Source organism: Lates calcarifer, unplaced genomic scaffold (assembly GCF_001640805.2).
Source record: "Lates calcarifer isolate ASB-BC8 unplaced genomic scaffold, TLL_Latcal_v3 _unitig_4910_quiver_2912, whole genome shotgun sequence".
NCBI classification, from domain to species: Eukaryota; Metazoa; Chordata; class Actinopteri; family Centropomidae; genus Lates; species Lates calcarifer.
The window spans coordinates 1-15,137 of record NW_026117184.1 but is presented as its reverse complement, the minus strand read 5'-3'; the positions used below and the strand labels follow the sequence as shown (position 1 = coordinate 15,137).

Below are 15,137 nucleotides of genomic sequence, written 5' to 3'. Positions count from 1 at the left end.
TTTAGGTCACAGTTTGACAGTCGACCTGGCTGTTATGGATACAGGGATCAGAACCGTTACTTTAATCTATGATTAATTCTTACATGTACTGAACTCTTACATGTTTGTGTGTGACTTTCCAAAAAATAACTATATGTAATTAATACAACACAGAACCACAGAACTCAACTATCTCTACTAACCTGATCTTGCTTGGAGGTGTAGTAGTCCTGCCTGGCCAGTTGCAGAGCCAGGTCTCCCCTCACTACCGGCACATTTAGCAGCCTGGCTGACTCCCTAAGGGCAGCAGGTACTGGTCCATGTAGCAGAGCCTCCAGCTCAGCCTCCACAGCCTGCAGCTCCTTCCTGGACACGACTTCACGCACATGCAGTGAGGAGGAGGTGGAAATGCTCTGACAGAGTGAATAGAGAACTTGAGTTTAACCCAAAACAGTAATTACTGAACACACAGTGGAAATAGTAATACTACTGGCAATAGATAAAAAATAGATCATACTTTATATATGTCTGCTTTACCTTGGTATGTGAAGACTTCTCTGAGAGTCCAGCCCAGCCCAGCCTTGACACTCCTCTCCTCCGCCATGGCCTGCATCAGTTGGCGTTGGGTCACAATATGAGCCCACTGAAGTCTGGCCATCTCTGTCCTCCTACGCACCACCACCCGCTCCTCCTTCTCTCTTCCTCAGGCTCCATCTCCTCCTCATCTCCATCTTCACAAGAACTGAGGTCAAGGACCTGGAGGCGCTCAGAGCAAGAACTCTCAACAATGTCAGAGATACCCTGGAAGAAATGCTTCTGGGTGAAGGCAGCGAGTGTTTTGGTGTTGAGCTCCTCCTGGTGCAGATAGGGATCCAAAGACAGCTGAGAGAGAAGGACAGTGGGCCTTTTGGAGAAGAGGGTTCTTCTTTTGCTTTTTGCTTGGTTTCTGGCTGAGCAGGGAGATAGGATGCAAGTTTGCTAACCTCATCTGCTAGGTTTTGTAACACAGTGTTGGGTATTGGCATTCTCAGCTCCATGGAAGTACTGGCCTCCTTACATGCAGCGCTCTCCAACTCTGCAGTCAGTCGTATGTCGACATCTGCACGGGAGGTGGCCACAACCTGCAACCTGTTATAGCGTCGCTGCTTCAGCTCTTTCTCTTTACGCAGTGCCTGGAGCTCTGCCTCAAGTCCTCTATGGCCACATCGCCTCTGCTGCAAACAGAGAGGATGAAGTTGAAGAAGAGGGGCCTAAGACATTTCCACTGCTCCCGTCTGACGGTCCAATGGTTTTTAGGACCTCGCCCAAAGCTGCTTCATCTAGAATTGGTTTGCCGGACTTCCGCAGTTCCTGAAAAGCACGGGCCTCCTCCATGGTGAGGACATTGTTCCGGTTGAGGGTCCGACAGACAAAGCGCAAGAAGTGAAGGTTCTCTGGGGCACAGTCAAACAGCCAGTCGAACTCTGAGGCCTTCAGTGATGATGCACCAGGATAACCTAGACGGCCCAGGGCCTCCACAAAGTGGCCACCGTCTAACATGGTGGTTCAGCACCCTGTTTCCCCCTTGTTACTGTGCTAGTCAGTCACACAGCAGCACAACGTGGATTATGGAGAATTAGGTGAAAGCAAAAACAAACAAGGTAAGAGAAGATATGGAAATGCAATTATCAGCTCTTATCCACATCTGCGCCTTTCTTCGTTTGCTCCAGCTACATTAGCTGTGAAACTGTTTAACTTGTAACAGTTTATTATCTTACAGAGGTGTTGATTCAACATTACAGTTACTTTGGCGACTACAGTTTGAAGGAAGACTAAATATTACAAACATCTCTCAGAATGAAGCAATAATTTAAAATACCACAAATTACATCTGCCAAATGACCATAAAGTTGAACATTTGCAACAAAATCGTCATTATGATAAGATATATTGCAGTATCAAGAATCAAAATCAAAGTCCTATCAAAAAACCTTTCTGCCACAGCTGCTTTGCAGCCATTAAGGCCAAGTACAGACGTTTAGCCAACTGCCATTATGTTACGAAGAAAAAGCCCAACGATATCTTGCCTCCTCTCACTGTGTCGTTTAGCTTCTAGCCTGGGCAGGGAAGTCCAACTGAGACCCCGTAGCTCAACAGTTGCTAACAGTCCGTTGATAGCTAGAAAGTATAGCTAACTACCAGGCTTCTCGTTAGCTGTATCGACAGTATTGCGTTTCGTGTGTTATCTTACCAACAAAATCACCCTGGTAAACAAACTGTCACTCCATAACTTACATATTTTTTAGTCACGAACTCCGTTTTGTTAGCTCCCCGAACTAGCCAGTTAGCTGTACGCGCCCAAACATCCAAACTGACCAGACGTCAACACGCAGGGACGACGTAACATCCTCCGTCATGCGTCAGAGGCAGCGCTGAACTTTCAGCCAATCATATTTAACTGATCCAAGCTCGTCTCCCGCCCTCCCTCCACCCATGCGTTCAGCTAGTCGCCTCAGCCTGATCCCATCCCCACAACCTCTGCCATTTCTTTTGGGGGAACCATAACTGGTAAGTCAAATGGATAAGGTTTACAGGGCTGGCTTGTGGGGAAAACGTGTTTAAGTTACCTCGATTATCAGCTATTTTAGAAGAAAGGGACCGGGAAATAAGGCATAAGCTAGACTTCCAGTCAACTGCTTGGAATTAACTTCTCATTTTTAAGCTTTTAACTTTATGCTGTTTGCTTTATCGAACCAGCACCCAGTGTTATCTTACCGATAGTTAATTATTTATATCATTACATATTAATTTTATTAACACATTAACTTGATCATTGTTTTACCGAAAGAAACCATTCCAAGCAAATGTCAACTCACTGGAGGACTTGCCTCTTCCTGATTTGATGTGTATAGGTGCACAGGAATGTTTGTATGAGGTGAATACATTCCTGTTTAATTAGGCTTTTGATTCACTGTAACACTGCACAAACAGCTAATTATAACCACAGTTTGCACAGGCAGGATTCTGCAGCCTGAGGAAATCCTTATTTAACACTCACAGTTGCAATATTATGTCACTGCTACTTGTGCTGCTTTAATAGGACACCAGTATGAAGAAGTGAAAAAGGAAAAACATCAGATTTATTTTGGTGCTCCTTTCTTCTCTCTAATATTTCGCCCCTTTCATGATTGAAATAGACTTTAGTGAGAAAAGTATTACACCCAAATATCCAGTCATGGTCCAAGCTAAGACGTGGATCCTAACCAAGCACTTTGATGGCTTCCCGAAGGACAGCAACTTTGAGTCAAGGTGGAGGAGCTTCCCAAGCCCAAAGATGGGGTAAGGTCATTTATTTCATTTTGTCTCAAACATTAAACACCAGACACTTAAAATGAGTCTGTGTTTACTTGACCGAGTCACACAGAGAAAAGGAAAACCTCTGTAGTTTAAGCGCACACTTAGATACAGTGGTTTTTCACTCTTTTTTTTGCAGAGGTGCTTTTGGAGGCAGTGTTTCTGAGTGTCGACCCTTATATGAGGTGAGGACAGTAGAAAAATATTAAGAATGATTATTGAATGATGATTATTATTTAACATTACCAAATTTCTCATTAATGGAAAAAACTGTATATAAAATGTAACATAATGCACTGTTTGTCTCCTCAGGCCGTTCAGTAGGGTTCGCATGAAAGAAGGCGAGGTAATGATTGGAAGTCAAGTGGCCAAGTAAGGAACACAAACACACACACAGAGAAATGTCTTTTATCTGTCATGATGTGCTGTGCATGCCTGATGTTTCCTGAAACAGAACGAGGCACAACACCTGCTACTGATTACCTCAGCCTTTGATTCACAATGACTCAAGAGCGAAAACGCACAAATGAATGTTCTTGGCAGAGTATTCAGACGCTCCATCTGTTTCAGCAGGAATGTTTCTGTTGATAAACACAAAGAATAAAGTACTTGGTGACCAGACTTTCCAAAAAATCCTCAAAATAATCAGTTTCAAACCCACATGTTACACATTTTTTCTTTACTTTGTAGTGTGCAAAACATCTACCGCATGGCTTGAAATCATACAGTTATCCAGGATACTATGACACACCACATATGACAGCATGAAACTAATTGGCAACAGCTGAGACACACATGATTGACAGATGATTTTCTCCTGTTTTTTTGTTATTTTGTGTTTTCTGTAGAGTGATCCAAAGCAATAACCCAGCATTTCCCGTGGGAAGCCATGTTGTCGGTCGTTGTGGCTGGAGAACCCACACAATCAGTGACGGGACAGACCTCATTCCCATCATGCCCGACTGGCCTCAAGACATCTCGCTGTCACTCGCTCTGGGCACCATCGGCATGCCAGGGTAAAACAGATGTTGAGCTGTCTGTGGGTAGAAATTGAATCCAGATGAATTAGTTAGATCTGGCAACCAGGCTTCCAAAAAAATAAAATTAGAATTTGTTGTGTAATAGAAACTTGTGCTGTCCAAGCTTTTCCAACATCTGGATAGTTATGAAGTTGTCTCTGCTGAATCATAAATACAGATCACTAGCAAATGCACTAAAACATTTCTGATTCAGAGATGCAACACTGCGTTCACAACTGCTTTTAAAAGATACAGGAAGTCAGCTACAAGTGTTAAAAAGCAGAGGGTAAGAGACGCTGCATAGGAGCTAAAAGATAACTGATAAGCTTGGGCTACTCCCATGTGTGAATTATTATGTACAGAAGAATACAGTCAACCCTCCCTCTGATAGGATTGTTAGCCTGAGAGACAGTGTTCTATTTCCCTGCTTGACTTGGAAGAAGCAGCGTGTTGTTTCTCAGATAAGCAGCTGAGCTTTGTCTTCCTTTAGGAAAATAAACAGGTAAGGCTCCAGATGTTTTGTCCTCCCAGTGAGCTGAAGTCACCTTACAAGCATTGATAACCTTGCTATGGAAGCAATTACAAGTGGTTTACTTTACAAAGGTCGCAGAGGCTCCTCTGGGGAACTGAAGGGAAAACATACTCTTGTGCCTTTTTAGCTTGTTAGAAGTCAGATTTTACTCTTCCCTCCGTGTCTCCAGGCTTACAGCACTGTATGGGATCGAGGAGGTCTTGGGACTCAAGAAAGGTGAGACCCTCCTGGTGAACGCTGCAGCAGGGGCAGTTGGCTCTGTGGTGGGCCAGATTGCCAAGATCAAAGGCTGCAAGGTGGTGGGTTCAGCAGGGTCTGACGCCAAGGTGGCCTTCCTTAAAGAGCTGGGCTTCGACGAGGCCTTCAACTACAAGACTATTAGTTCTCTGGAGGAGGCACTGAAGAAGGCCTCTCCAGAGGGATACGACTGCTTCTTTGAAAACGTAAGGACTGTTCCACTCTCTTATCTTAAAACAGTATTTTTGCATCAGTAAAACTGATGCGTCTGTCTTGATTTCAGGTGGGAGGCCCCTTTTCAACTGTTGCCTTGCAGCAGATGAAGAACTTTGGAAGAATAGCTGTGTGTGGAAGTATTTCTGTGTACAATGACACCACTCCTCAGACAGGTATACACCTCCCTACTTCCATGTATGAATAGACCTGCTAATTTTACAGCTTTAACTTTATGCCTGTGAACAACTGTGAAATGCAGTGAGTAAATGATGTATTAATACCTTTCTTCACTAGAGGGCGACATTGTTTCAAAGTTGAAAAACTGCTGAGGTGTATAAAGAGAATTTGTTTCCTTGGGCCCCCACTGAAAGTTCCTTAATATCTCTCTCTCAGGCCCGTACCCCCATCTGACTATGATCTTCAAGCAGCTTAAGATGGAGGGCTTCATGCAGAGCAGGTGGGAGCACAAGCACCCAGAATCCCTCAGGAGGCTGATGGGATGGCTGAAGGAGGTTAGTGACGGAAAACAATTTGCCATGATTAAGATTTAATCCTAATTATTAAGGTTGTCTGTGTTCTGTTATGTTGCAATATCTTGATAATTTTATTTGTTCTGTATCTGCAGGGCAAGCTGCATTGTCGGGAGCACATCACAAAAGGCTTTGAAAACATGCCAGCTGCTTTTATGGGGATGCTGCAGGGAGACAACATCGGCAAGGCTATCATCGCTGTCTGATGTGAAACACAGGATCAACAGAGATGCAGCAGTATTATCAGTAACTGGCACATTATTACAGGATACATACATGAAGGACTGAGCAATAGATACATATAACTAACCATATATTTTCATATTAACATGTCGATGTAGTTTGTTTGTCTCTGTAGTCACAGTAATAAAACATTACAGATGAAAGTGCTCTCGTAATTTAGTCATGTAAAAACTTGTGATTTGACAATTGTAGCATTAGTTCATAATTCACTGAGACTAAACCATTCTGCTAAGTCTGGTGGATTTTCATCCATTAGAAGGTACTGTTCTTTCTATATCAGTAGCACTTACTGCAAGTTTGTCAAAGTTTGGGTAGTTTTCATAGCACCACCACCCAGACAGTTAAATCAATACATATGAGTGTACTTCATTTGGGAGAGCCCAGACTGCTGTGGGGAATTAGCAAGGCAGGAGATGGCAGTTTTAGTGAGAGAGAAAATGATAATTATGCCAGCAAGTACCTGGATGAGCTGTGAGGATCTGCTGCTGATACATCCATTTACTGTAACATTTAACCATGTGCTTTGTATTTAGTGAGATCTTTTATATAGGTAATAAAAATTGTTAGGCTTTTAAAAAAAATCTCTGGTGTCTTATGTTTGGCGTCATATTGCAGACAGAGCACCTATATGATAAATCTGGTGTCTGTTCAAACTTGTTCTGCATTTAAGGCCTGAGAAAAAGAGGGAAAAAATCTCTATTGAAGATGTGCGCTCCTTTCAATTCTAACATGATTGGAGTTTAAATAATAGAGCAGGCACTGTCAGCCTCCTGCTGCTGAGGGGAGCCTTTTGTTTCATCAGAAAATAGACTGTATTTTTAGACACTAATCTGAATTTCATAGGGTTGTGGAGAGCCCCAGCTCCATGGTTACATAGGATGCTGTCGGTCTCCTATGGCCAGTTGGAGTCCGGTGGGGTAGCACAGGGTTTACCCACTTCTATGTAATAGTTCAGTGGAATTGGGCTGCGCTCACTCAGTCGTTTACGGTAAACCAAGAATTTGTCAAGTCATTGTGACTGTTAAACCTATTTCCCTGTAGTTACCAGAACCTGGGAGATAAATCATTGATCACTTTAATGGAGGACAAAGGTTTACATCACTACATTAAAACTACGCAACATCTAGTGAACCGTAGACTATACGAGGATTAAAATGTTCATACCCTACAGCATCAAACCACTGAAGTGTAAAGTTACAGGAATGGAGAGTATTACATCACTGACAAATCTCAAAATAAAGGCAGTGAAGGAAGAACTACTCAGATCCTTAAGTAACGGGAATTTTTTTTAAATTGTGCATTAGTTTTAATTAGCTGCACCTCTGTGATTATATCAAACATATAAAACATGTTCGTTAAAGAAAGAAAGACTACTGGATTTCCCCTTTAATGCAAATGTACATTTTTCATAGAGTGAAAGACAGAGTGAGCTTAAAAGCCCCTCCCTGGCGTGGATTTTTCCAGAACATGGCGATTGAATATTTGGCAAGCAGATAACAAAATATACAAGATTTTTCCTCTCACATCTCAAGTTACATACCGTAGGAAACACACACAGCAAACATAGCTCAACCCACCCTCGCGCACTACCCTCCTCCCTCATTTTTATTAACTCCTCTAACAGTGGCAGACTTTTATTTTGAAAGCATATCACAGTGACTTCCGCTGCTGGACCGCGGCTTGGCTCGGCTGCTATAAAAACGCTGCGTGTCTTATACCGGGAGGGCATATCTAACGTTACCCGCTTGTTCTTCGAATAACGGCACATCCATTCAACCGTTAATCATGGTTCGCGAAGTGGAAAATTTGGTAAGCTGTGACTAGTTTATTTCGCACTTTTGAATAATTTAACAATGGTTGGTAGAAGCCGCCATTGTGACACATTAGTAGATGTTTTAACGTTCGCCGCAGGACCACCAGCCGGGCAGCCCCGCGCCTGACTTCCCCCTCCTCTTTATCAGTTTTGCACTTTGGATGAAGGTATTTTCTATGGATTTTGAGGCTTCTTGTTATTTCATTTAAAAATCACTGTAAGGCTTCCCAGATTGATTAACGGTACGTGGCTGGGTGACTCATCACGAATAACGTTTAATTGATAGACGACGTTGTGAAGTTAGCCTCCTATTCCCAATCAGTTTTCATATTTCTGAAAATGTGTTTTAAACGGTCTTTACAGTCCCCCTCTTAATGTAGGTCATTTTTGACGAGTCTAGACATCGTGGATTTCGATCTGGACTTGGCCCGATCAGGTCTGGTTGGGAGGGGTGGGGGGTATTCATGATATAAAACTGTATTTTAATCAGTTATAGAACTGATTGTTGATCAAGTTCAAATTTAAAAAGTGTAAATGCATGAGTTTCTAAGATAAACTTGGTCCATGGATGTTGTCTGGATGGATTTTCCCCTTTCATTAGAGTGTGCTTTAATTAACTTTAAGCCTTTAATTTGCATGTCTCGCCCTCATACAGCAATAAATGGATGCAAAAACGAAGAATCGGTCGCGCAGTAATGTCGTTTCTCGTTGAATGTCGCATAGGGAGCTAACCTCACCTCAGCGTGGCGGCCGTCACTGTCACCATGTGTGTGCGAGTGTGGACTTTGCCATCTTGTCGTAAGGAGGGTTCACCGCCAGTCTTACTAACGTTTAGCTGCAGTGTAAATCCTCCATGGAAATGGCTGACTGTGGTGTTTACTCTTGGACACGGCGCAATATAAACATATTGGAAGTTGTGAGAGAAGCTGCATTGTTTTGCTAACGGTGGCGGTACAGATGCTAAAGGATGGCTAACTGCAGTCCCATTACGTAATGTTGGTAAAGCAGGTCAGCCACCGCAGGCCGGGTCATACACGTTGGGCTGGATGTCCCCGGATGGACGGATGTGTCCTTTTCTATCACAGAACGTATTATAATATCTAACCTTTAATTGCTGCATGTTTAACTGTAATGCACGTTGAGTTAATTACGTAGTTCAACGCATAATTCTAGTTATAACTAAGCATACTTGTTGACAAGTAGTTTTGTTGTAGTTAACGGACCACAAGAGTGTGTTTGCATGGCACATTGATGAGGGGAAGAGTAATTTTATTTTATATAAACTTATTTTTGGCAGCTATCCTTTCTGTTCACTCACTGCACACCCACAGCCTTTAAATATACCTGTCTGCTAACTGTAAAAAGTGTTTGGCACTTTGTAAAGTCTTTTTTTTTTTTTTTTTTAACAGCTCAAAATCACAAATACACCGTGGGAGGTTATAGGTAATGATTCTAGATAAGGGAGCACTCCACAAAATAAATCTCTTGAGACATCCCAGGAATAATCAATAGAAGAGGGTGCAGTAATGTGCATAGTGTTAATATGAATTCTATTAAAAAGCTGCCATTGTTTAAACCCTGTGTGTGTGATCTGGTTGTATTATACTGAGGCCCAAATCTAGGAAGCTGTTCCACACACTGGAAGTAAAAGCTTTCGGGTATAATGAAGGAAATGATAAACAGTCTGCAATAACTGAGACAAACTGCATATCAGCAACACTGCTCTCTGAATATTCAGTGAAGTTAATGATTAAAAACGAGTTACAGATGTTATGTTTGTTCATTTTCTGTAGGATGAGTTTAATGCCATCCTGAAGGAGGCCGGAGACAAGCTGGTGGTGGTGGACTTCACAGCCACATGGTGTGGCCCCTGTAAACAAATTGGCCCAGTATTTGAAGTAAGTGGATGACTCTAGCACTTAAAGCAAATGTCTGTCTGTCAGTTGTTAAAAGGAGCCCTTTCCTGAGGGATACATGTTGCTTCAAGAGCATCTCTGTGGAGAGAGAGATTGTTGCTCAGGCAACCCTTTGTCAAGCCCCTCCCACTTGAAGCAGGAGACTGTCTGCTTCACTGGACATGTGATGTGACGGCTGTTCATCACTTAGTTAATAGAACCAAGACTTTAGAAAGGGGGATTTTATTTCCTGTCTTATTTCACACCAGGAACAGAAATGCATCAATATATTCTTTTCTCACAATCATATGGCAGCAGTTGTCGTGTGCATCGTGTGTGTTGCGAGTGTCATGATGCTCACTGATCAACCTGTTTGCAGGAGCTGTCACAAAAGCCCGAGAACAAGAACGTGATCTTCCTGAAGGTGGATGTAGACGAGGCTGAGGTAAGTAGGAGCAAAGGAATTGTACTTTTTGTACGTTTTTGTTTTGCTTTTTGTTTTTTGTAGGTTTAGCATATGTTGATGGGGTCGTCATGCCTTTAATTCTCAAAGCAATGTGGAATATTCATGAAATCCCTTTCACCAGCCCATGTGAAGCCACAGCTGGCTCATGTGACCAGCGTTTTTGTCTGTCAGTGCTACAACAAACTGTGCTTGACAATAGTTTCTGTGTTAAAATCAGGGACATAAAAATTCAAATGATTAACCAGTAAGCCTCAAACATTGACAGCATTGTAAAAGAGGGATTACAGCATTTGGCAGAATAACATGCCTCCATGGTGGCGTATTATAACCACATGTGGTAACCCTCTGACACACATAGTGGCATAAGGTTTCTGCTGGGTGTTTTAGCTCTTGGCCAGACTCCAGCTAATATCTGATCTGCAGAGCTGTTAACATGAACCTTTGATACTATGTGGGATTTTCAGTATTGGTAAAACAACTAAATCTGCCCATTCGGGCACTGTAATGGTCTCCACCTCATTGTAGTATACAGGATGACTTTACCTTTTTAAAAAAAAAAAAAAAAAAAAAAAGTCAGGCAGCATCCAGTAGTTAGTGGGTGAGAAAAGCTGGTAGAGCCTGTCAAAGTTTACTACATACATAGACTGACTGTGACTGATACTTCAAACCAGCATGTTTATGTTTCATTAAAAACACAGAAAGTTATGTTTGTATTGTATGATTCATACATGTAGTATTGGGTTTGGCCCAACCAGGGCATAGCCACGTTCATGACTCCGTACAGCCATGTGACTGATCTTCACTCTTTTCAGGATGTGAGTTCACACTGCGGGATTAACTGCATGCCAACATTCCATTTCTACAAGAATGGACAGAAGGTAAACCTAAATTTACAGCAAAGACAGAAACATTGACACTATCCCTAAATAAAGTTGTGATGTGTAATGAGGTGTTTTTTTGTAATTAATGCTGTTTTTAACACTCTGTCTTTCAGGTGTTCGAGTTCTCCGGTGCTAACACAACCACACTGAAAGACAAACTGGCAGAAATGAGATAATAAGTCCCTAGGACCAATCCACACACACACACCATTATTGTATAAATACTACAGAAGCCACTGTTACTCTCTGTCCACATCTCAGAAATTCCAGTTTCATTTTATGTACAATACACATCAGGTCCTCTGTGCCACACAGGCAGTAATTTATTCCACTCATCATGTACTGGTTACATAGTCCTGTCATCTCCATGTGTTTATCAACTGTCTTAACAACAGGCTGGAATTTGACTAAAACCTGATGTGATGACCACTTTTTAATTCTGTTTTATATGAACTGAATTGGCTTTTCTCCTGATTGACTCCTGAGAATTTCTTTGTATGTTAATGTCTTCAACAAGGTGGATCTAATAAATGAAGATGAGTTACCAGAAACGTTGTAATATAATTTGTTCTTCACATTTCAGCACATTAAAAACAACAGAACATGACTTTGATAAACGAGCTCTTGCTATAAGAGCAAAGAATCTGATCAGAAAGAGCAGCTGATGGCGTTTTATGTGTTAATAAAGATGCAGAACGCTGCAGCAGGGCAGTTGGCTCCATGTTGGGCCGGATTACTAAGCTCAAGGACTGCAAGGTGGTGGGTTCAGCAGGGTCTGACGCCAAGGTGGCCTTCCTTAAAGAGCTGGGCTTCGACGAGGCCTTCAACTACAAGACTGTTAGTTCTCTGGAGGAGGCACTGAAGAAGGCCTCTCCAGAGGGATACGACTGCTTCTTTGAAAACGTAAGGACTGTTCCACTCTCTTATCTTAAAACAGTATTTTTGCATCAGTAAAACTGATGCGTCTGTCTTGATTTCAGGTGGGAGGCCCCTTTTCAACTGTTGCCTTGCAGCAGATGAAGAACTTTGGAAGAATAGCTGTGTGTGGAAGTATTTCTGTGTACAATGACACCACTCCTCAGACAGGTATACACCTCCCTACTTCCATGTATGAATAGACCTGCTAATTTTACAGCTTTAACTTTATGCCTGTGAACAACTGTGAAATGCAGTGAGTAAATGATGTATTAATACCTTTCTTCACTAGAGGGCGACATTGTTTCAAAGTTGAAAAGCTGCTGAGGTGTATAAAGAGAATTTGTTTCCTTGGGCCCCCACTGAAAGTTCCTTAATATCTCTCTCTCAGGCCCGTACCCCCATCTGACTATGATCTTCAAGCAGCTTAAGATGGAGGGCTTCATGCAGAGCAGGTGGGAGCACAAGCACCCAGAATCCCTCAGGAGGCTGATGGGATGGCTGAAGGAGGTTAGTGACTGAAAACAGTTCCCTGTTGAAGATGTGTGTTCCTTTCAATTCTAAAATGAGTGGAGTCTAGTTATTAGAGCCTCCTTCTGCTAACAACTGTAAAAGTATCAAAAGAGTTTCATGAATTCAGTCTCAGCTTATTTAAAATGGCAAATCTAGAACCTACGTAAAAATATATATATAGACTATGTGTCTGGAAATAGTTAATTGTGGTGGAAAAGCTTGGCAGACGTGACGTAATGACGTAGTCACCTGGGGGACGTTGCAGTGGGTGTGGTAGTCTTTTAGGGTAAATCAAGAATTTGTCAAGTCATTGTAACTGGTCAGTTTGTTTCAACCCACTGAAATAACAAATATGCATAACTTAAACAAAGTTGTATTGAAAAAACCTTGATGGGCCTTTTTTAAGGCCGTCCATAAGAAGTCCCACATCTGTCCAAAGCAGGAAACACAGCAGCAAACATGACTCAACCACACCACTGCCCTCCTCCCTCGTTTTTATGAACGCTTCCAACAATGTCAGGCTTTTATTTTTTACAGCATATCACACTGACTTCCGCTGTTGGACTATGACTAAGTAACTTGATACATCAGCCATAAAAGCACAGTATCCAGTCCCTGAAGGGCATTCCTGAACTTCTCTGCTCGTCAGTCAGTGTGGGACACGTCCATTCAGCCGTTAATCATGGTTCGCATGGTGGAAAGTGTGGTGAGTTGTGACATGTTTATTCCGCAGTTTTTCCTTTTTCAATCGTTGAAGAGCTACCATTAATGGTTGTAAGACATTAGGAGATGTTTTGGCCGGTCAGCCCCGCGCCTGTACCCGCTCTCGATACCGAACGTTGACGCTCAGCCTGGGATAAGAAGCGAATGCGGAAGTGAAATAGTACAATACCACGGACAGCTGCTCCCATTCAAAGTTACTGACTTTAGTATTTCATGAGAGAGACTTAGTATTTCTCTCATGAAATACTAAGTCAGTAAATTATTCCCACAATTCTATATGGTGTCTTAAGCTAAATTCACTACTTCTAATTCATGTTCTGGTGGTCCTTCTAAAAATAGTTTCATAATTGATGAGAAGTTAGGCCTCAAAGACAGGTATGTCTGGGGCGTGTCTTTTATATACACTCTATGGTCGTTACCTACTCTTTACTTTAGAGGAGCTTTTTTCTAGGATTTCCTGGCTTATTTTCATCTCATTGAAAAATCAAAGAGAAATCCCAGGAATAATCAACGCACAAGGACATAATCCTTCTATATATATAGTGAGCTGCCTTTGCCTTTGTTTAAAGTCTGCGTGTGAACTGGTTGTACTATGCTGAGGCCCAAATCCAAAAGAAAATGAAAGTAAAAGCTTTCGGGTATAATGAAGGAAATGATAAACAGTCTGCAATAACTGAGACAAACTGCATATCAGCAACACTGCTTTCTGAATATTCAGTGAAGTTAATCCTGTCACAACACGATTAAAAACAAGTTACATGTTTGTTCATTTTCTGTAGGCGGAGTTTGATGACATCCTGAAGGAGGCCGGAGACAAGCTGGTGGTGGTGGACTTCACAGCCACATGGTGTGGCCCCTGTAAATACATCGCCCCAGTATTTGAAGTACGTGGATGACTATAGCATTTACAGTCTTCTAAACAAAACATGGCTAAATTAATTATGAGATTGGATGGTAAACGAAGGCTTCAGTTACAAAGCCAAAGTAAAATCATATTCATGAAGGGTTTTTTTTTCACATTCTAAGCAATTCATTTCTCGTAGGGGAGGAGGAAACACACTCTTTCTATACTGGTATCAGTTCAAGCTAACAAACTAGAGACTGCATCTGTGACTTTCATAGGTCTGTGGATATGAGGTATGTTTAGAGACAAACAGCAGCTGCAGCCTGTGTGAAACAAATATCTGTAAGTCTGTCAGTTGTTAAAGGAGCCCTTTCCTGAGGGATACATGTTGCTTCAAGAGCATCTCTGTGGAGAGAGAGATTGTTGCTCAGGCAACCCTTTGTCAAGCCCCTCCCACTTGAAGCAGGAGACTGTCTGCTTCACTGGACATGTGATGTGACGGCTGTTCATCACTTAGTTAATAGAACCAAGACTTTAGAAAGGGGGATTTTATTTCCTGTCTTATTTCACACCAGGAACAGAAATGCATCAATATATTCTTTTCTCACAATCATATGGCAGCAGTTGTCGTGTGCATCGTGTGTTGCAAATATCTTGATGCTCACTGATCCACTTATTTGCAGGCGCTGTCAAAAGATCCTGAGAACAAGAACGTGATCTTCCTGAAGGTGGATGTGGACGAGGTTCAGGTAAGCGCGTGTACTTGAGTGCAGCACAGTTCTCCCTAAAAGTCAAGTTATACAAGGGACTGATGGGCACATAACGTCTGTAACGGCTGAGTGTGTAAAATTCACCTTTTTAATACCTCAAATCCCAGTATTCACATTATGTTTATGCTTCATTATAAACACACAAAGTTGTGTTTGTATTGCATGATTCACACATATTGTGTTTGGATAAATCAGGGCATAGGTGTTGTGGCATGACTTAGTGCAGCC

The 15,137-nt window shown here is 42.1% G+C and overlaps 3 protein-coding genes and 1 pseudogene across 3 annotated transcripts; 3 read left to right on the top strand and 1 right to left on the bottom strand.

The window, feature by feature from the left end:
* Positions 1-149: 149 nt before the first annotated feature.
* LOC108903061 (HAUS augmin-like complex subunit 3) lies at positions 150-2,352 on the bottom strand (annotated as a pseudogene).
* A 1,042-nt stretch (positions 2,353-3,394) lies between these two features.
* Positions 3,395-6,670, top strand: LOC108903062 (prostaglandin reductase 1). Its single transcript, XM_018705140.2, has 7 exons — positions 3,395-3,497; positions 3,625-3,684; positions 4,161-4,328; positions 5,033-5,306; positions 5,384-5,489; positions 5,710-5,828; positions 5,942-6,670. Exons 1-7 carry the CDS (start codon positions 3,493-3,495, stop codon positions 6,050-6,052), a joined length of 843 nt encoding a protein of 280 aa, XP_018560656.1. The 5' UTR covers positions 3,395-3,492; the 3' UTR covers positions 6,053-6,670.
* A 1,059-nt stretch (positions 6,671-7,729) lies between these two features.
* Positions 7,730-11,695, top strand: LOC108903063 (thioredoxin). The gene is made up of 5 exons (XM_018705141.2): positions 7,730-7,898; positions 9,696-9,800; positions 10,177-10,242; positions 11,076-11,141; positions 11,258-11,695. The coding sequence occupies exons 1-5, from the start codon at positions 7,875-7,877 to the stop codon at positions 11,318-11,320; spliced, it is 324 nt and encodes a 107-aa protein (XP_018560657.1). The 5' UTR covers positions 7,730-7,874; the 3' UTR covers positions 11,321-11,695.
* Positions 11,681-14,179, top strand: LOC108903060 (prostaglandin reductase 1-like). The gene is made up of 6 exons (XM_018705139.2): positions 11,681-11,699; positions 11,833-12,047; positions 12,125-12,230; positions 12,451-12,569; positions 13,110-13,278; positions 14,075-14,179. The coding sequence occupies exons 1-5, from the start codon at positions 11,681-11,683 to the stop codon at positions 13,140-13,142; spliced, it is 492 nt and encodes a 163-aa protein (XP_018560655.2). The 3' UTR covers positions 13,143-13,278; positions 14,075-14,179.
* Positions 14,180-15,137: the final 958 nt, after the last annotated feature.

Coding starts and splice junctions, on each gene's coding strand:
- LOC108903062 (XM_018705140.2), top strand. Junction 5,307..5,383: donor ACGACTGCTTCTTTGAAAAC/GTAAGGACTGTT, acceptor TCTTGATTTCAG/GTGGGAGGCCCCTTTTCAAC. Junction 5,829..5,941: donor TGATGGGATGGCTGAAGGAG/GTTAGTGACGGA, acceptor CTGTATCTGCAG/GGCAAGCTGCATTGTCGGGA.
- LOC108903063 (XM_018705141.2), top strand. CDS start 7,875: ATGGTTCGCGAAGTGGAAAATTTG. Junction 7,899..9,695: donor TTCGCGAAGTGGAAAATTTG/GTAAGCTGTGAC, acceptor CATTTTCTGTAG/GATGAGTTTAATGCCATCCT. Junction 9,801..10,176: donor AAATTGGCCCAGTATTTGAA/GTAAGTGGATGA, acceptor ACCTGTTTGCAG/GAGCTGTCACAAAAGCCCGA.
- LOC108903060 (XM_018705139.2), top strand. Junction 12,048..12,124: donor ACGACTGCTTCTTTGAAAAC/GTAAGGACTGTT, acceptor TCTTGATTTCAG/GTGGGAGGCCCCTTTTCAAC. Junction 12,570..13,109: donor TGATGGGATGGCTGAAGGAG/GTTAGTGACTGA, acceptor TATTTTTTACAG/CATATCACACTGACTTCCGC.